Here is a 21369-nt window from a genome sequence, read left to right as displayed (position 1 = left end):
TGAGGGGTCTGGAGTATGGACTGTGGATGCATTGCCTTTTCTTAAAGTCTGAAGACCAAGGTTTTCTCCCAGGAGAGAAGGGACTGGAGGTGCAGGAAGGGCCAAGAGCTGTTAAGGAAAACATGAAGCCCTGCAGGAGACATGATGGAGTGGTGAGGGCTGGAGAGCTGGGGCTTCCCCAGTGTTGAGGCAAGGAGAAGCCAGTTCCGCAGCTGCCTTGTAAGGCTGCTGGATAATGACAGAGGGGCTTTTGTTGTTCCTGTTGGTTTTAAATAGAGTTTTTAAACCTACTTAAAATGCAGTGAAACCTGGAGCTGAATAAACAAGAGAAATCCAACATGGAGTAGGAGAGGAAATGGTGGGGAATAGAAAATAATGTAAGCATTTATCTAGCTGAAGGCCAGGCCTTTAAACAAATAACCACTTTACTCCAATTATAAAATCACTGAAAATATTTAGCATCAAAAACTCTTCGGCTTTGGAAGACAGTCTCCCACAGGAAGTGCTCATTGCCTAAATTTAGATCAAAGCTGGAACGATTTAGTACAAGACTAGAACACAGATTCTTGTGCTAAATTCTTCCATCCTCCTGTGTCCTTTTCCCTCCCCCCCTTCTTCCTCCCATATGTAAAAATTAGCTGTGGGCTTGTGTTACCTATTTTGCAGGTTTATTTAAGACTTCTTCTCCCCGAGGAATGTTGTATTTTTAAGTAATTAGTCACTTGAATGTTCAGTTTCTCTGGAAACTGCCATGGAACGGCACTGGGATGGCCTTTGCAAGGGCCGTTCGGGGGCAGAAGAGCCATTACGTTTTCTCCTTTTACTTTTGGTGTGACTTTCTGAACAGGAAATACTTTGAAGTGCACCACCGACCTAAAAATAGCAGCCTTCTAGGTAGCGTGTTTAAACATACACTTCTGCAGAGACCAGTAACTGACAGGAAGCCTTTCTCAAATGGCAGAGAATATTTCCAGTGCCTCTGCACCTTTTTCCCTTCCTCGGAGTGGTGATGGTTATCGAGCTCTATCAGGCTGATTGTTATTCCAGCTCAGGCCGCTGTGGAGGAGAGAGGACAAGAGAGAGACCTGCCGGGGAGGCACTGGCAGGAGCAGGACTGCTGCTATCGAGGGGCTCTCCTTGCCCCTTACCTTAGCGGTGGCAATAACTGGATCTCTTTCATCTACTCCATCACAGACTTCAGGAAACACTTGAGAAACCTGGTTTATCTGAGGCTGCTGTTCTTTGTCAGATCTGCTGGGACTGTCTAACAGCTCGGAGGGCAGCAGAGTGAAAGCATAGGGGAGCATCATAGAAATATCATGTACTGGAAAATGTTGTGTGTTACCTTACAAAAGAAACATTCTGTTTTGCTGTATTATTTTGTGCTGCAAAACCCTTTTGTAAAATTGGGTGTGCATTTACGTTCGTGTTTCAGATAAAGAAACCAAGACGTAGGAACTTGACATGACTTACTCTCCGAGAAAGCACTTGGCATAGCATGAAATTAAATCCTTATCTCTAAATGTATTTGCCACTCATTTAGTCAGCAGACAATATAGACAAGCTGTTTGTCTGAAAAGAACTTTGTAACGCTACTGTCTCCACCGGTGCTATTCCAGAAATCTTCATAAGCATGAACCTTTTTCTCCCCAGATTCAGAAACTGTTCTGGTGTTACTCACGCATCTTGTCAACACTGCAGTCCTCTTGTTTTATATGGAAACTAGTATCTTCCCAATACTAAAATATTTTCTTTACACACATCCTTATCATCCAAAAAGCTATTTCTTAATGTCCAGAATACATTGTATTAATGATGGACACGTGTTTCTTCTCGAAATTCTATCAAAACCCTAGAATGGGGCTTTCATTTTCTGGATAGCTTCTAATTAGAGTTCTAGAAAACAGTTTCCATAAGTTAGTAGTAGATTATTCTTACAATAAAACAGGATGTCTAGCCAACTGTATGTTTACTGCAGTCAGCAGGGAGAAAGAGACTATATCGGTTTCACTTCTGACTTACATTTCCCTCTTTTTAATCCTTTAATTTGTGGCCAATTTGGAGCAGAGATTAGGTTTTTGTTTATCTTTCATGGCCAAATGTTTTGCCCGTGCCAAGGAGGTAGCTAATGAGCTAATTTGAACTATACTTGCCTTATATAATCCCCAACTTGTGTCCCCACCTAAATTCATCCTGTTGTAAGGAAAAAATCCAAGGTGCCTCTATCGTGTGTGGTTGTAAGGGAAGTGTATACATGTATGAAGTTTGGAATAAAGCCTCGGTGCAAGCCTTGGGCATTGCCCGTGGTGGAAAAGAGCTCTCCAGAGGGTGCAGGGTTTAGGACACATCCAGGCCTAAATCCACGGAAAGATCCCCTCAGTGGAATCTAGACTCTCACATGGCAACATTTGGAAACCAAACTTCATGCTTAGGTGTAACTGTACGTCAGTAGTGCTGAAAGAATTTTATTAATATTTGATTCCACCTCCTCTCTGTGATGGTGATAAGCACTTCAAAAGTCGGCAATTTTTCAAATAGAAAAATATTTTCAAGCACAATTTGTCTAATGTATTCTAGGACTTAGTTTCTCAGTTCTACTGAGATTGTAATAATTGTGTTGCATAGAGTTAGTTAGCACAAGAACTTTCTTGTGCTCCTTTGCACTTTATCAGAAATATATATATATTTTAATTCATGACAAATAATTGTTTTAGAGGGAGTTTAGGGTGTGCCTTTTATTTACATAAAGTTCAATTTAGGCCATTAGCAAAATAAATATAGTGTATAAATAAAAGAAAAATCCCATGAAACTAACCAATTACGGATTTTAACGCTAGTTTCTGCACATATGGTGCCATCTGAGGGTGGGTCTGGAAAGTCTTAGGCTAACATCATAGCTAAAACTAACTTGGAGCTTTTGCAACTGTTGAGAACCCTCATCTCATCAAAAAATAAATAAAATAAAATATTTGATATTGATTATGTTAAAGTAAAAAAAAAAAGTTTTTGTTGTTGTTAAAATCGTTAAAATACATCTGTTTTATTTGGCCTTTCTTTGGCACTTCCTGAGGGGAATTAAAAGCATCTTGGGGATTGCAGTTTTCTGACACATTTGGATCAATATGTTCTTCTCTGTTTGTTTGTTGTTTATTTTTTTAATGTCTGATGTTTAAAGAAATAAATGCAGTAGCCAGAATGTTTAAAAAAAAGAGACACAAAGTCCCGCACATAACCAATGAAAAAACCCTGCAACATATAAAAACTTCCCTCACTGTTTTCTAAAATATGTTTAATGAAGGCCATATGTCTTAATTCCCCCAAAGAGTATTGAATCATCCTTTTATAATTCATGATACTCTACATCAGTCTCCTCTACTGGCTCTTGCAAGCTTCTTTTACCAGCTCTCCCAGTGCTCAAAATGCAGCTTCTGTAAACATCTCTCGACTGTCTCTTGGAGTGCCTTTTTGAATCTGCTTATCACCTGTCTGCTTAATGATTTAGGCTTCTTCTAACGACATTCAATTCCTCCTGGCTCGACCTTTTCTGTTGGTGTGCTGTGTCAACCAAACTGCTTGTGCAAGCCTGGAAGGTAGCGAGGCAGCGTAGGGATTTGTCAAGAGCAGGCAATGTCAGACCCATTTATTTTCCTTCTGCAACAGGGTAACAGGCTTTTTGGCTGAAGAGAAGCAGTGTATGCTATGTGTCTTGATTTTAGCAAAGCTTTTTGGCACTGTTACACGTGGTATTCTCGTAAGCAGATCAGAGATGCATGGTCAAGATGAAACTACTGTGAGTGGGTAGGAAGCTGCCTGGAAATCCTTACACACAAAGTAGTTATTTAAGGATTCACTGTCATAATGGAGGTACTGCAGAAGTTTGGGCAGCATCTGGAGGTATTCAGTATTTTTGTTAACGTAAATGACCTGATGCTAGAATACTAGTGCACTTAATAAGGCTGCAGGTGATACTTGCATGCCTGCAAATACTTTGGAGGACAACTTTATTTGGAGGAATTCAACTTATTTGCAACTAGGAGATATGTTGGAAAATTCTTAGGAGAATATTCAGGATGAACAAATGCAATAATGATAAATGGCAATCACTAATGTCATGTAATGAAAAAAAAATCACAGGCTTTTCTGGAACATTCCATCAAATGTGTAAACTTTCTGCTTTACTCAGCAGTTGCAAGGCTTCCTCTTAAGTACTGTTCTGGACAATGCACTGCAACAAGAGTGTGGACCAACTGAAGGCAGGCTACAGGAGCATCGAGAATTATAAGAGGTCTTGAAAATAGGCTGTACGATGAAGAAAATTTGAAAAGTTGAGATTACTTAATTTTAGCCTGAAACCCCAAAATTCAAGGACAAAGCAGCTTTCAAATACAGAAAAGATTAAAAGAAAGGGGAACACAATTTGTTCTCCAGATTCAAAATACGACAGGAAGGAAGGGACTAAATTCCAGTGGGGGAGGTTTTGTGTTGACACTGAGGAAAAAAGAAAAAAAAAAACTTCAACAGTAGGGATGGCAGAGTGCTGAAAGAAATTCCCTTGGGAAGCTGTGGATTTTCTGTCACTGCCTGTCTTTAACAAGAGGTTATATCAACTTCTGTTGGAAATGGCAGACACTGATTTTCTGCCTTGAGGTTTTACATTTCTTCCAGTCTCCCCTTGGTTCTGTGATTTCCTACCACTTTGCCACTAACACCAGCCTCCAAATCACCCACGTGCTGTTTTTTAACAGAGTAAACTCTTCCTTCTCTGCACTATATGTCTTGATCTATAGGTGTACAAGGTCATGTGGAAGGAGTAAAGTGCAATACCATGTTTATTTGCAGCAAATCATCCAAAAAAGGTATGTAGAGATGTAACCTTGTGACATCTTAGCTACCTCTGCAGGTTAGCGGTGGCAGCAGCACTTTAATACAGCATTAGCACACTGCGTCTTAGCTAGGCTGAGTGCCTTGGTAGGTAGTTTGAAGGTATTTCATCTCAGGTATTTCTATATTGCCTGGTGACTGCAGTGCAAGCATGCTGTGAATAAGTGTTCATGTTCATGATGTGGTGGTGAGACAAAAAAGAACAGGAAGAATGGTATCACAGCGTGTGCATGTTTGTATTGTTGTTTCTCTGGTCCCCATCTGTTGAGTCTGTCTGCTCACTCACTGCTTTTCTTCTATGTTTGTAGGTTTTTTAAAGAAGGTACTGATTCGGGGTTGATTTTTGTTATAAATACTGTCAAAAAATGTTTCCTGTGCAACTTAGTGGTAACTGAGACTGTACTGCTTATTTGTAGCTATTACACCAAAAAGTTGGAAAAGCCTTGCCTATTTAAAGTTTTAGAATTGGACAATATATACTTGTAGTAATTTCCAACTTTCAGTAAGCAAAAGATTTTAATTCTGAGTGTTTATAGACAAATAGGTTGGCAAAAACATTACTGGTGAAAATCAACTTTGAGAAATATATGCGGGTCAATATTTATGTTAGTATAGGAGGAACTTAATCTTTTTTTGCCATCTTCATTTCATGTTAAATTTTTATTGAGGGGTACATAACTAGATTTCTCTTTTTTCTTGCTGTAGAGAGTTTATTTTCACAGATTTATTTAAAAGTTGTGATCAAAATAAGTTCTTAAATCTAGTAACTAGTTGACAGTTGTTAATTTATAGAGCTTCATTGAAATGTGCGTTTCTTGCCAGTTAACTTCTATACACTTCTTCATTGTTATGGTTTTTAATGTAACAAAGAAAATACATGCGGGGAATTGTTTAAGCCATGAAGCAACTTTTCCATCGTATGCTTTTAATCAAATCATAAAGAGACTAGAAATACGACTGTGCTGAAAGAAATATTTGCTATACCTACATAAATCCCCATCTTCATCACTGTGGGATTTCTTTCGCTGCCAAATTACATGTACTGCCTGCACTGATCATGACAAGAAGCCTCCTGGTTCCCTTTGGCGTGAGGTACGTATCGTGTGGCTCTTTGTATGTACCCATGCCAAGGTCTTGAAGGGGTGCCAGTAAGGCCTGCAATGCCAGGCTCTCCAAGAGCAAGCTAGATGAGCCCAGGGAAGCCTGCACAGTCCCTTTTTGACAACTTTGTGAGCTTTGCACTGGGCTTCTTGGAGGGAACATCTGAAGCCCGTGCAGGTGCAACAGTGCATGAGCAGGACACTGACAGCAGGCAACAAGCAGCAACGAGTGCCATGTTTTCTTTGCTTGCAGCCAGGCAGTGAGCTGGATAACTTGGAGGAGATTCTGGATGACCTGCAGAACAGCCAGTTACCACAGCTTTTCCCAGATAGCCGCCCAGGCGCGCCAGCAGGCTCGGTCGACAAGCAAGCCATCATCAATGACCTCATGCAGCTCACCAGTGACGGCAGCCCCTGGCGCGGCTGTGGCCACCCAGAAACCAGCAATGAGGATTTCACAGAGCAGTGAGTCCAGCTTGCGCGCGTGTAGGAAAAGCTTGTGAAGCCCCAAAGCGGGGGCTGTGGTGTCTGTTCCTCCCCTGTCAAGCCAGGCAAGGAACCAAGGCAGTTTCTCAGCCTTTCCTTAGTCTTGTGTGATGACTTAGCGCCATCTGCGGTCGTCTCATTTTGAAACACGTTTGGAGATTACATCTAATTCACACGGTGCTCTGCAAATTGGTGCCCTTTTGAGGAGATATAAGGGATGATTTCAAAATAAATTAAACGTTTCTGTCGGAACGTAATTCCCCTGCCACAGTTATGGGTGATGCTGCTATTGCAGTGTTCCTGGCCTCATGAGCATTTGCATTTTGTGTTGACGTAGATTGCTCTTTTTCAGCAGTTCTTTCGGTAAAAGGGATAAGTGAGGCTTTCCAAAGGATGAAAGAAAATATTCTTCTAAAACCACAGGATAAATAGACAGAAATATGATTAAGATGAATGCATAAAGTTAATTTGAAACTGTGGCTTTTAATTGAGTCACTTCCAGCTGACCGTGTTCCTTAACTTTATCAATTAACTTGCAAATTGGGATTGAAATGTTAGTATGTCACCATAAAATAGTGGCAAGCAAGCAAAGTAAGAGTGTTATCAGCTATGAATGTTGAAGAAAATAGCATACAAGGTCACTGCTTCATTGTTTTTTCCCCTGTAGGCTAGGATGGCAGCATCTGTTCACTTCCTTAAATGTATAGTGCTGGTGTGTTTTTTGTTGGCTTTTTTTTTTTTAATAAAAGTGTTTAGAACACATTTTTTAATAAAAATTTATTATATGAAAGTATTTTTGATTATATGATATAGTATATGATTATATGATATAGTATATGATTATATGAAAGTATTTTTTCTTTGAAGAATAACACCAGTTCACTTGAAATGAACTCAAATTATTTCTTAGAAGCGTTTAAGTAGATATTAATGTTTACATTTACATTAAAGCCATTTCACATCCTTAAATTATTATTTGTTGAAACTGAATGCAAGTATGGGAGTACTAACAGCAGCAGCATATAAGTCATCTGAAATCTTTAGTATATTCTTTCTGAAGCGAGGTCTGTTGGTTCCTTTTGGCTTTCCAGAGTTAAGCCTTTCCTTTGGCTGATAAGTGTTCAATGCCAGGTTAGTTGGGACTTGGAGCAACCTTGTCCAGTGAAAGAGGTGCCCCTGTCCATGGCAGGGGGATTGGAACCAGGTGATCTTTAGAGGTCATTTCCAACCAAAGCCATTCTGTGATATTCCTTTCTCTTATCCACATCCTTTTTAAATGGGATGTAAACTGCTCATTTCCTAAAGTTTCTCCCAGGAAAATGTTAACATCTTCATTGCTAGACAATGAATTTTAGATGACTCAGTCTGTCATTAATATATATATATATATATATATATATTTAGGTATTGTGTAGTAAGATTTATGACCAATGATGGTCTTTTTTCATGTTGTATCAGTCTTTATTACCACAATGTAAAACAACTGTTTTGCCATCCTACTTTCGTCAGAGGGTTTGCTGGGCTAAATCTTTAAATTTTGTTGAGTCATTTAGATGATGCATAGTACCAAAACTTTTAATGTGCAGTACTGTCAAATAGGATATTGGTTTTAATTGTTTTCCATTTTGTCCTATAAACACAGTATTATTGACTCTATATCTGTGTATCACATAGCACGAAGGAACTTTGGAATCATTTTCTCATCTTTGGCTTTAAATCTGCTTTCAAAGCTACTGACAATACAGTAACAGCATGATTATAAATGAGAACATCTTGGTGGGTAGCAGCAGTTTTAAAAAAGAGGCATCCTGTTTCCCTTGTAAATTAAAATCCTTAAATTTTTCCCCCAGCTTCCATAGTCTTGTGTCAGTGCCTAATTCCCCTAGGGATTTTCTGCCTTGTTTTCAGTAGAAGAGCGTACACAAAACAGGTGCATAGAAATAGTGAGTGGCTTTTTGTATGCTCACAGAAAAGCGATGTAGAATGAATGTCAAATCATATACAATTTCATTCTTTTTTTTTTTCCCCCAAGGAAATAATTACCTTTCATGTAAAGGTTTTACATGAAAATACTTTAAATACTTTGACCTGTTAAAGATGTTTTTTAATTGTTGAAAGCTGTTAGATTTGCCAGATTCTTAGAATTTGTTGCCTGGGGGACAGAGAGACTCCTTCAGTCCTATCCTGACCAACAGTAGAGCACCATCACGTCTCATCATCCATGTTGTTATTTTGTGCTGCACTTCCAGCTTTCCTTTTTGTAGTGCCAGTGATTGCTTTCAAAGCTACCCCTATAACAATAAGTTGCTCATCTATGTGATTTTTCAAACTACTGGGGAAAACGGTTCTGAAATTATCTATAGTGATAAGCTTTGGATAAATCCAAGACTTTAGGGTGCCCCTAAACTTGGGAAAGTCATTTTTGTCTCCTAAGTAAGTTTTGTTTGCTTGTCTGAACAGACAGTGAAGACAAAATTTTGATGTCATGGTTAGGAATTAGGTGTATGTGATGTAATTTATTCCTTCTACGTACATACAAGCAAATTCACCTAACAGAAAATTTATATATGTAGAGAGAATTCCTATAATTTGGTTTCACAGAATAAGAAGAAAAACAGAGACCTTTGTAAAAAAGATGTTTCCATACTTATAAACAAGATTAATAAACCTTGTCTAAGTTCTCAAATTCAGAAGTATCACTACTACTTTGATCTAAAATAAGAAAGAAGTTCTTTGAATCCTTTCTAATGTGGTGAACTTAAAAATGCAGAAGTCGCCTTGCTGTTCAGTCAGAAACTCTCCTAGTGGAAGCTATCATAAATTATTGCAAATAAGAACTTTACAAAAATGGTTAATGTGTATATATGTATTTTTTGATATAAATGGAAATGGAGTCATATAGGCACATGGTCAGTGTTTAGCTGACGTTTGAGAACTGCTTGTGAATATAGGAGATAGTTTCATGCATTTGAACATTTTCCAAAGACCAGCTGAAACAGATGTTTGCCAATCAAGTTCTGAAACTCATTTTTGTAAGACAGTCTTCAGTTTTCTTTACAGAGACTGATTTTAAGAGCACAGAACATCTCAACAGAAGAAAATAGTTATATAAAGATGACAGTAACCATCAAGCACAGTTCTGTTTACCAGAACATTATGGTGTTATAGATCTAAATCTGGACCATTTATTCTTTGTTGCTGAATCATTAAAAGTATTTATTTCTATTAATGACAAAAATATGTTTTAAAAAATAGGAATGAGATGTAGAAACAGTGCTACAGGATCTGATACAGACTCAACCTGCCTTTAATTTTGGTAACTTCTTCAAGGACACAGCTTATGCTAGATAACTTTCAAGACTGAGATAATTCCTTACAATCTGCCTCAGGATGACATCTGTACACAGTTACAGTTCTACTAGGTATGAGATTAACTGGCAGTAGTATGCACATCACACAGTGGTATGTTTTCCTGAAGTGTCTCTTCTGTAAGTTAAATTGCATCATTTAAGTTTTTAAAAACATATGTCATAGCTGTTTCAGTGTCAGAAAGTTCCATTTTGAAAGTTACATGAAAATGTCAAGAAGGGATGTTTCTCAGACTGATATAGAATGGAGCATTAAATAAATAGCTCAGCCCAAGAGCTTAAAGTGTGTTTGGGTTCCTTTTTTTTTTTTTTTTTTTTTTTTAACGAGTGAAGTTTCCATTCTTGTAACTTTGTTTTTTGTTTGCTCCTCCTGTCTAGCTTTTAATAACCCACGAGCAGGGCAACTGGGCAGGTTATTACCAAACCAGAATTTACCACTTGACATCACACTGCAGAACCCAACAGGTGCAGGAGCTTTCCCACCCATAAGGACGAGTAGCCCATACCCAGTAATACCTCAGCCGGGACTGATGGGCAGGAATGAAGGGATGATAGGAAGTCAAGGAACTTTAGGAAACAGTAGCACAGGTAAGAAGTCTTTCTGTTTGTTTTAATGTGCTTGAATAACAGACTACATCACAAGTAACTTAATGTTGGGGTTATTAACAAGTACAGAACATATGTGTACAAACAGTCTGGAAAAAAAAATATTTGTAGTGTGCTGTTACTTATTGGCATATCTACTTTGAACTTTCTGCATATTTTTAGGCATGCTCTTTTTGCACTACTTTTCACTTCCCTTAATATTTCTAGATGCACACATTGTATTGGCAGTTAGAGTCTGTTCACATCAATGTTCAAGATTCAGCTGAGGCTTAGGTAAAAATCAAATCTTTCTGCCTCAAGAAAGTAAATAAATGAAGCATTCCACTTCTTTGTGCAGGTCCTTTCAAAAACAAAATTGTGGACACTACTGTTGCCCTTATGATGTGTATCTGACCCTGCTGTTGCCCTCAGTTATCCTTGACTTAGTAGCCTTAATTATCATTTTAACTGAAAGAAAATCTAATGCTTTTGTCATTTGCTGAAACATAAACTTTTCAGGAACCATCAGATCTTGTAATGGTATTACCCCTTGTCCTGGATTGTCTCTGGTCTGCAGTGCATTGATTTCTTCATGTTGTCTTAATACTGTATGAAACTACTGGAGGGGGTTTCATAAGATAAGTCTGACTGACTGACTTATTTCAACTAGTACATAGTCCAAGACTGTTCAAGTGTGAAACAACTGCTAAGAAAGCTGAGTAAATGGGTATATTAAGTCCTTTCAGCTAGCTACTCACTCCCAAAATTTTACATTTAGTTTGCATCAACGCTAAAAAAGAAAGATGTAGTGACAGACTCTGAAATATGTTATTTAAGTAGGTTAGAGGTCAACTTGCAGTCTTTCAAGTGCCCTATTACTTTCATCTTCTGTATACATATTTGAGGATGTTATTCATCTTATGTATACAAGTTAGCAAGTACTATCTGTGTTCCTGCCATTTGCTCTAGCACACCACATATTTCAGCTGATAGAATATGTACACAAACAGAACAAACCTGAGGATGTAATATTGAAGCAAATTTTGCACAGCGGATGAAGCAATTACCCTCTTCAGAGGGTTTTTCTCCTTGCTTATATATCGAATAATTGAACTAATGAATAATATTTATTTGACTGACTTTTAGCATTCATTTAAGGATGTTGCAAAATGCAACTGGAGAGAGCAGTAATCCAATCTGAAATTCATGTTTTATCTGCTCTCTAGACTGTATAAAATCAAAATGTATAGATGGTATGAATATATGTCTGTGGGTGTGTGCATTGTTTTATTGTTTTTTACATGTGTGGATTTTTGTTTGTTGTTTGTTTGTTTTAATACTGTCAGAGTGTAGTACTGTGTATATTCCAAATGTAAATAAACTGTATCAGTTGTTTACAGTAGATGTAGGAGGACTTCCCCTAAAATAACGGTAATGAACTTCAGCATCTATCGGAAAGTTCCTGTGAGTAATTTCCCTGCGCTGTATATTGGTTCAAGATTATCTTGGGTAAGCCTTGAAGCTAAGAAGGCTGTAGGCTATGAATGAAAGGACTTACCAAAAGATGTTTGCAGAATGCGAATTTAAATTTAATCCTTCTAACTTGTAAGCATGTGTAGTGATAACATGTTGGTACTCAAGTCTTCATTCTCACTTAGCACTTGGAAAGTAAAGCACTGACACACACATCAGCAAACGTGATTCATTTCCTGAGGAAGGAAGTTAGGGCTATCCACACACCCTCAGCACCTGTTGCAGACTACACGTGGGAACACTTACTCTCAACAATGTTTCAGAAATGATAAAAGGATCTTCCTCATGCGAAATGTATAATAATCTCCACTGCCTTGACTAAGCAGTGTAAGGCATCATTCTGTAGCCTTGCACATCTGGACAAGTAGTTGTGATACAATGTGCTTTGAGTGAAACTGCTGCATTTTCATCTCTAAAAATTCAGCTCATCAGCCAATTGCAATGCTAAAGCTGCTCTGAGTCATGTTCCTGCACCTGAATCTGTCTGGCTTTTGTGCAGGAATGATCAGCAGCAATGCCCCACGACCTGCCATGACATCTGGAGACTGGGGAAGCCAGGCTTCTGCTGTGAGGGTAACTTGTGCACCCACCGCTAGTGCCATGAACAGGCCAGTGCAAGCAGGCATGATCCGCAACCCCACAGCCAGCATCCCCTTGAGACCCAGCAACCAGCCTGGCCCAAGGCAGATGCTTCCATCTCAGGTCATGAATATGGGTAAGTCTGCACGTATGTGGAGTTTGTGGAGTTGGGAATTTTTGCATGCACTGCATTGTCAAAGATAAGGCAGAAAGAAAAAGAAAAAAAGAAAGAAAAAAAAAGTCTTACTTCAATTATAGATTTGATGAGAACTCTATTCCACAGTGAAAGCTTCCTGTGGGACTAGGAAGGAAGGTGCGTAAAATGTTAATTTTAATGCATGTGTTGATAGGAACAGTTCCTGATACACTTGAACTCCATAGTGGTATGAATTTCCTAAGAAAGAGGATATGAATTTGCTCTTGCTCATTAAAGACTGTGGATTTTTTAAAGAGGAAATGTTGTGAATATTGTCATTGTATTTGACCAGTTCCAAAGCAAGTACATTCCTGTTATGATACTGACTTTACCTACTGCCTTTTTTAATGCTTTTCTTACAATTTTTTTTGCATCTGTGATGTCATGTTTGCTGTTTTATGGTTTTGAATCCTTTCACAGTTCTTACATTACTTGTTCTAATTTTAAAAGTGATATTTAACCCCCCAAAAATCACAGTGCTTTTAAGTGTAACGTTACTCAACTCTTAATGTTTTTGATGTTTTTATTGTAACATAGGTAATTCAATGTAAAGGATTAACATGAAAGTAGAAAAATTTATGTCATTATTTTTCCTTGGTTAGGGCCATCTGAATTGGAGATGAACATAGGAGGACCTCAGTACAGCCAACAACAGGCCCCTCCAAATCAGACCGCACCATGGCCAGACAGCATCTTGCCTATTGACCAGGCAACTTTTGGTGGTCAGAACAGGTAAGTCTTAGTGATGCATCAAAACATGGAGAGAGATTACAGGCCTGTATATATGTCTCGTGGAAGTAAAGTCCTATGTAAAATACTCACCATATGCATATCAATTTAACACTTGTAGTATTTTATGCTCATGAAATGTACTATGTGTTCTGGTAACACTTAAAAATGCTCTCCTTGCCATTTAATGTGTTGGAGGAATTGAAAGTTCTGCGTAACAGTGAATGCTGCCAGTGCTGCAGATAGTTTCATCAATTTCACTTCTCATACATGAATATGGGCATGATTCTGTCTGGTTTGGGTGGTATTCTTGTTAACAGTGCATAGTGCTGTGAAGTACATACAAAGTATTTAAAACTCAGTGTGGAAAAATGCCAGAGCCTTTGTATTTACAACATAGCTGTCTTTTCCTGCCTTGGGGTAGTGTTTTTAGTAGTGCAGGACTTCATCAACGCCTCTCTTATTTGGGTTTTTTTAATTGACCTAAATTCTGTAAAAGGTGAGGGAAGAAAAATGGAGTGAAATGGAGGCTGTCTCTTGCATGAGGTTAGTTCTTTCTCAGGTAACCAGAACCACCACTGTTTAATCACAGTTTATTTTAGCCTACATGTAAAATGCTAACTTTGTTTATTATTATGCCTTTTAAATAATGTCACACCTATGACAAGCAGTGCATGCTTGTCTAAAAAGACATGTATGTCTTCAAAAAGTTTGCAGCTTAAATTAGAGAGATACGTACTGTATATGTGATACAAAATGGACAGACAAATAAAGAAGAAATGTTGAGATGTTTTGAATTCGTGAGTTGGGATATCTTTTCCAGTAGCAGATAGGAGTGCTGAAAAGGAAATGAGGAGGAAGCAGCTGGAAAAAGTTTGTTTGAAGGAAGTTTAATTTTCTGACTAAGTTATCTTAATTCTCTTTCCAAAAGGATGTTCTAAAATATTACTACATAAATTTAACTGTGTGGCATATTCTCTGTTACTTTTCTAATTTTTTCCAGTTTTTCAAAATGTTTCATGCTAATTTGCTCTCTGGTAGGGTGTCCATATGCCGAAAGCACTGTTGACATAACTTACTCACTTTTATACTGATACCCTAAGATAAAATACAGGGCCACATATCGTGATCAGTGTTGTGGTTTAGCCCGGCTGGCAGCTAAGCACCACACAGCCATTCGCTCACCCTCCCCCCTCCCTCTCCGGGATGGGCGAGAGAAATGGGAAAGTGAAGCCTGTGAGTTGAGATAAAGACAGTTTATTAAGACAGGAAAATAATAATAACAATAATAATAATAATAGTATTAATAATGTGTACGGAACAAGTGATGCACAATGCAATTGCTCACCACCCGCTGACCGATGCCCAGCCTATCCCCGAGCAGCCGGCCCCCCCACCCCGGCTAGCCACCCCTATATATTGTTCAGCATGATGTCAGATGGTATGGAATACCCCTTTGGCCAGTTTGGGTCAGCTGTCCTGGGTCTGTCCCCTCCCAGCTCCTGCTGCATCCCCTAGCCTGCTCGCTAGCAGGACAGAGCGAGAAGCTGAAAAGTCCTTGGCTTGGTGTAAGCACTGCTCTACAACAATTAAAACATCAGCATGTTATCAGCGCTCTTCTCATCCTAATCCAAAACATAGCACCCTACCAGCTACTGGGAGGAAAATTAACTCTGTCCTAACTGAAACCAGGACAATCAGCAAGTGTAGTGGTTTTACCCTGCTGGGCTGCCGAGCTCCACCACAACTGCTCTCTCACTCCCCCTCCTCAAAGGGAAAGGGGGAGAAAATAAAATGTAAAAGGCTCAAGGGTTGTGATAAGGACACGGAGATCACTCAACAGTTACTGTGACGGGCAAAACAGTCTCAGCATAGGAAGATTAATAAAATTTATGACCTATTACTAACAACAAGCTAGAACAGTGATAAGCAAACAAACAACAACAAAAAAAACTACAAACACCTTCCCCCATCCACATACTTCCACCTCCTCCCCCCAAGCATTGATTGTATGTGGGCTTCCCACAGGCAGCAGCTCCTCAAGAACTGCTCCCACATGGCTCCGTACCACGGGGTCCATCCATCCCCCAGGAGCAAACTGCTCCAGCACGGGTCCCCCACGGGCGGCAGCTCCCCCCAGACCCCCTGCTCCTGCGTGGGCTCCTCTCCACGCGCTGCAGCTCCGGCCCGGGGCCTGCTCCTGCGGGGGCTCTCCATGGGCCACAGCCTCCTCCAGGCCACATCCACCTGCTCCACCGGGGGCTCCTCCAGGGGCTGCAGCGTGGAGATCTGCTCCATGTGGGACCCATGGGCTGCAGGGGGACAGCCTGCTCCACCAGGGGCCTCTCCACAGGCCGCAGGGGGAACTGCTGCTGCCTGCCTGGAGCACCTCCTGCTGCACTCACCTGGGGGGCTGCAGGGCTGCTTCTCACTCCTCTTTCCCAGCTGCTGTTGCACAGCAGTTTTTTTTCCCCTCTTCCTTCAATCTGCTCTCCCAGAGGCCAAACCAGCCTCAGTCCTTGGCTCAGCTCTGGCCAGCAGCAGGTCCCGTTTGGAGCCGGCTGGAGCTGGCTCTGATCTGACATGGGGCAGCTGCTGGGCTCTGCTCATAGAGACCACCCCTGTAGTCCTCCTGCTACCAAAACCTTGCCATGTAAACCCAATACAACAAGCCAGGCAGGTAATTCTCCAGTTTTGTTACTTCTGCATTTCTCATAATTTCCTTATAGTTAGAGGTGGTGGAAAGAAAAAAAATCCCATTGCACTGCATCTGATAGCCCCCAAGTAGAGGTGATGAATTGTTTGGTGCTTCTTATTGGATTAATGCCTGGTATCTAATTGTTTCCTTGAGTATTATATAATGTAACTTGTTACAAAGTCAAAATGTGAGTTAAAATAATTTGTTTAGACAAAAATTAAATGTTATCATTCCGGTATATAAAAGAAATTGAAAAGAAAGAAGAAAAAGTAATTGTCATTGGTTAATGTACAGAACCTGACAAATGCTTTAAACACTTTCTTATTATATTTATTGATGCCCATTTACAATTTTGGGAAGTTGTTGTTTGTTTGTTTGTTTGTTTGTCATTTTGTTTTGTTTTGCTAGCCCCATTAATTGTCTGTGTTTCCAGATCATATTTATAAGTCATCTTTAACTTTTCTAAGCAATTTGACTGAAGAATTGTTTTTGCTCTTCCACTTTGCTGATTTATAATACTGTCCGTGAGAGTTGTAGAAACTTTTCTATATATGAGACAGATTAACAATTTTGCAGTGTCTTAAAGGTACATCATATATATACATACTTATATTTTACTGTCTGGGATCTAGTTAAAAATAATATAATTTTATTAGTTTTCTTGTTTACTGTCTTCTGGGGCTTTTTAGGTGTATAGCCTAATGATGTATCTCCTCCCTTCTGCTGAGCTTTGGCATAGAGATTTTACTTCCATGGTAACCATATATCTCATTATGGAAACTAACTACATAAACATGTTTTTTTGTTTTTCCAAACAAGCAGATAAAAAGGGTTCACATATAGAGCTTTTTCCTCCCTCCACGTGTGACAGCTTTTGTTTTCCCTGAGTAATTATCTGGAAAGGAATTCTACCATGATGCGCACATAGTAGCTGCCCTTGCTTGCAGAATGCTTTGCTCTATATTTTCTCTTGTAGTCTTGTAGTATTGTATGTGAAGTAGGGCTTGTGTGTGAACTGTGCAAAACAAAAACATGTCCTTCGTCTGCTGATAAGGTTTCACATCAGATTTAGTTTATTTCTTGGTAAGTTTTGTCCTTTGGGTTTGGAATAAACCTTTATTCTGCCTTTGAAAGTGAGCGTGCTTTGCATACGAATTCAGGGGTGAGGTACGCAGCATTATTAGGGCAGCACACTCAGCCTGGCAGTATCCAAATTCTTGCTGATGCTTTTCTGAGGCATATAACCAAGTACATAAACTGGTACCCAAGTGTACAATTCCGTCAGATGTGCTGAGTTGATAAGTGGTTTGCTGCAAACCAAAAGGGGAATGTCCTTTTCTTCCTGCTCTTTCATGCTTCTGGATAGCTCTTCCAGATGTTCGGCCTGTGAGAGCTCAGGCAGTCCTTGGACCCCCAATATGACCCTTTAAGTTTGCTTAGCTTACTAGACAACCAGTTAAGAGTATCTATGAAAATGAATGCTTTCTCTACTTGTAACAGTATACTTAATCTAACATTTACAATTCAAAGGTACGGTTAGCTTTAAAAAAAAAAAGTTTAATCTGTGTTCAATGAATATATTCTGTACTGACTTCCATGCTGATATGCTCCTCTCTGTAAATATGAAATCAGTACTCAGACATGTCTTCGGTATATTTGCTTGCTTGTCAGATACACAGAGCTTGAAGGGTCTTGACAGGCATTAATCATGCTATTTAACTATTTCTTTGGGAAGCATAACTTTAATCCAGAATAGGTTTCTAAACAAAATAGACAGCTATTAAAGTAATTTGTGTCTCCACTTGTTAGTTCAATTTGACTACTAATCCTCTGATATTATTTCTTGCTTTCCAACATCTGTTTACCATCGCTGTATTCATGTTTTCACAGGCAACCATTTGGCAGCTCACCAGATGATCTCTTGTGTAATCATCCTTCATCAGAGTCGCCAACTGATGAGGGTGCTCTCCTGGATCAGCTTTATATGGCACTAAGGAATTTTGATGGTTTAGAAGAAATCGACAGAGCTCTGGGAATACCAGAACTGGTTAGCCAGGTATAGTGGACATTACATTGCATATATTAGGTATTGTGGTTAAAGGACATGTTGTCTAAGTGGAGGTTTAATGTGTGTTGAAGAAGAGAATTACAATACACTTCTTACAAGCTAAGATGGAGTTATGTATTTTAGTGGGAGTCATTCTAACAGCTTGATGTCACCTGAAAAATCTTGCTTCGGCCCCAGCTTTATACTTCCTTCCCTGCCACCCTCGCCTAGCTCTGCTTCTTCTGACCTTTGCTGAGCCAGTTTGCTTTATACAACTAAACTGACCAAAACTGAAAAATGAACAGGCTTCTCCTTATCTGGTGATCAGAGGAACAACTTTGTGTGGGAGAAAGGTAAGATCTTGGCCAGAAATAGGGCATGGGAAAGAATTAAAAAAGAATATGTAGACCTAGGAACAGAGGAGCAAGATTTTGTACAAGACCTTTGTATTATGGTGGCAGCAAGCTTTCGGATAAGTAAAACTGTAATTTCACCCACAGTTTTTCTTTGTTGACTAATGTGAGCTAAAGAATGAGTTTCATTCCAAGCACTTAAATCTATTTTTTTTTTTTAAATAGGAACATTTTTTCTATTTTTAGCAGCATTAATTTGTTTGATTTTTTTTTCTACCACCATTCTTTTTTATTAGCTTTCCTTTGGTTCTGGTCCATTTCAGTTCTTTATGGTGCAAAAATGTATTTAGAAGAATTAAAAAGGTTTTGGAGAAAAGCTAGTGCTTGATGTTTCTGACATCAGAATTGTATTTCCAAAACAGCCATATGCACCTATATGATGATTTAATATTCTCAGACAAGCCTAGAATACTCATTTCATTTCCTGGCACTCATCAGCATCCTGGGGATAACTTCTGAACTAGCTCTGCATTTTAGATACTACTTTTATCTCTTCACATCCATGCACCATCTGTAACTATGAAATAGGACCAATGAAATACTGGACATGTGAAAACTATCCCCAAGACTATTTGGTACAACACAAAGCTCAGTGAAGTGTTATGATGGAGATATAATTTATTGGTGAACTTCAGTTTTGCAGTGTGAAAGTTCCGTGCACTATTATATAGCTTTTGGACTACCATCCCCCAATGAATAATGTTTTATTTCAAACCTAGTGTTAAATATATTTCTACTTAATTAATATCTCAGTGGGAACATTTAAAGAGTTTTGCAGATAAGAGAACTGTCACATTTTAGAATGTTCTAAAAATACCCATCAAACATTTTACAGGAGCTTAAATTCTTTCTTTCAAGAGGGCACTGAAATTTAGATTAAATTGATTTCCAAGGTCAGTGTGGAATAAGCTATAAAGTTATTCTGGCTAAAGCAAATATTAGGAGGCATCTAGAATAGAGTTTAGAATTGCGTTAGCTTTTTTATGCTAACAGTAATCAGTTTGTGCAAAAGTGCCCTGAAAGAATTAGGCACTTTATTCACATTAGCTTCTGTAATGGTTTTAGGCATCTTTATTTCAAGTCATTATGTTGTTTAAAGAAATTGATAAAAATTTACTTTCATATCCTGATTCAGTTGTAATGTCTTTGAATTTGTCTCTGATTCAATGGCAAAATATCCTGGCAAAACTTTATTTATAGATTTTATTACAGAATTTGTCATTTCAGGTTTGTATTCGTTAACAATGATAAAAAGGCTATGTTAAGAACACTACAAAGAATGTGGGTCTTTGAGGGAAGGGAAGGGAAGGGAAGGGAAGGGAAGGGAAGGGAAGGGAAGGGAAGGGAAGGGAAGGGAAGGGAAGGGAAGGGAAGGGAAGGGAAGGGAAGGGAAGGGGAATTTGTCTTCATGAATGTTTTATTACTCCAAAATACAATTCTACTTTTTTTTTAAGAATAAAGAAATGTAATAATATAAAGAAAAAATAATAGAGAAAATTTACATCATGTTATATGTAAAAATGTTCATATTCTGAAACGATGTTTTTGCAGGGTGGCAGTAGTCTCATATAATCCTATGAAAAATCACGTCCCACCAACCACTTGTATTGTTCCTGTATTTCTGCAGAGCCAGGCTGTCGATCCAGAGACTTTCCCTGGCCAGGAGTCGGGCATCCTGATGGAGCAGAAGGCTCCGGTTTTCTCCCAGCAGTACGCAGCTCAGGCTCAGATGGCACAGGGCAGCTACGCACCCATGCAGGACCCCAGCTTCCACCCCATGGGGCAGCGTCCCAGCTATGCTGCCCTGCGCATGCAGCCCCGTCCCGGCCTCCGTCCTGCCAGCATCGTCCAGAGCCAGCCCAACCAGCTGCGGCTCCAGCTGCAACACAGGCTCCAGGCACAGCAGGTACATCGCCGCCCCAGCAGGGCTAAATGTGGGTGAGGGCACCTTGCTTGGGTCACACTTGTTGACCATCAGCTTGCTCAGGACAGTTCAAGTGTGTACTCCTTCATTAGAGTCTAATCCCACTTTTAAACTAAAAACACTAGCCATAATGAGGTTTGATGAGGTTTGACCTTTCACTTTATCTTTTTTTGATCTTTTTTGCTGCTTTCCTTTACTCTGTCTATAATATTGTACAAGGTTGTGCCCAGTATTTAAGCCTGTCTGACACTTTTGTTGAGCCTTTTGTTGCATAGGTCTTTTTCTGTTTATTATATCTTGACTCCTCCAGTAATCTACATTCATCATCTATTGCATCCTACATTGGTAAGATATTACATACATTCTCTCTTTTTATCATTCTCTTTTTTTTTTTTTTTGCCTTGATCTACTTTTGAGGATCATTTTTCTTGTTTCGTTTTTAAATATATAGGTTTGGAGTGTTACAAAAAGATACTAATGCTTTTAGTGGAGGAAGATCTAGGTGTTCCTGCTCCAGCAGGAGGATTGGACTAGATGATCTTTCAAGGTCCCTTCCAATCCCTAACGTTCTGTGAAGAAAAATCATCAGTGCTGGTCAATTTTGAAGTACCACCTCCTAAGAGCACATGAACAAGCAATTCCAAAATGTCATAAGTCAAGCAGGTGGGGCAGAAGGTCAGCTTGGCTGAGCAGGGATCTTCTTCTAGAGCTTAAGTGGAAAAAAAAGAAAGTGTACAGCCGCTGGAAGTGAGGTTAGGAGACATGGGAGGACTACAGGGATGCTGCTCACCTCTGTAAGGAGAAACTTTGTGTGGCCAAAGCTCAGTCAG

The 21369-nt window shown here is 39.3% G+C and overlaps 1 protein-coding gene across 1 annotated transcript in view; it reads left to right on the top strand.

Annotated features, from left to right (window-relative positions):
- NCOA2 (nuclear receptor coactivator 2) overlaps positions 1–21369 on the top strand; it is a 198722-nt gene that overhangs the window by 157295 nt on the left and 20058 nt on the right. Inside the window, 7 exon segments of the mRNA XM_050708727.1 lie at positions 6235–6393; positions 6395–6446; positions 10214–10423; positions 12453–12668; positions 13331–13460; positions 18046–18211; positions 20243–20521. Of these exon segments, the coding sequence (XP_050564684.1) occupies positions 6235–6393; positions 6395–6446; positions 10214–10423; positions 12453–12668; positions 13331–13460; positions 18046–18211; positions 20243–20521 (1212 nt within the window).

The sequence above is a fragment of the Cygnus atratus genome, chromosome 2, assembly GCF_013377495.2.
Source record: "Cygnus atratus isolate AKBS03 ecotype Queensland, Australia chromosome 2, CAtr_DNAZoo_HiC_assembly, whole genome shotgun sequence".
Classification (NCBI taxonomy): Eukaryota; Metazoa; Chordata; class Aves; order Anseriformes; family Anatidae; genus Cygnus; species Cygnus atratus.
This window is presented reverse-complemented; position numbering and strand designations above follow the sequence as displayed.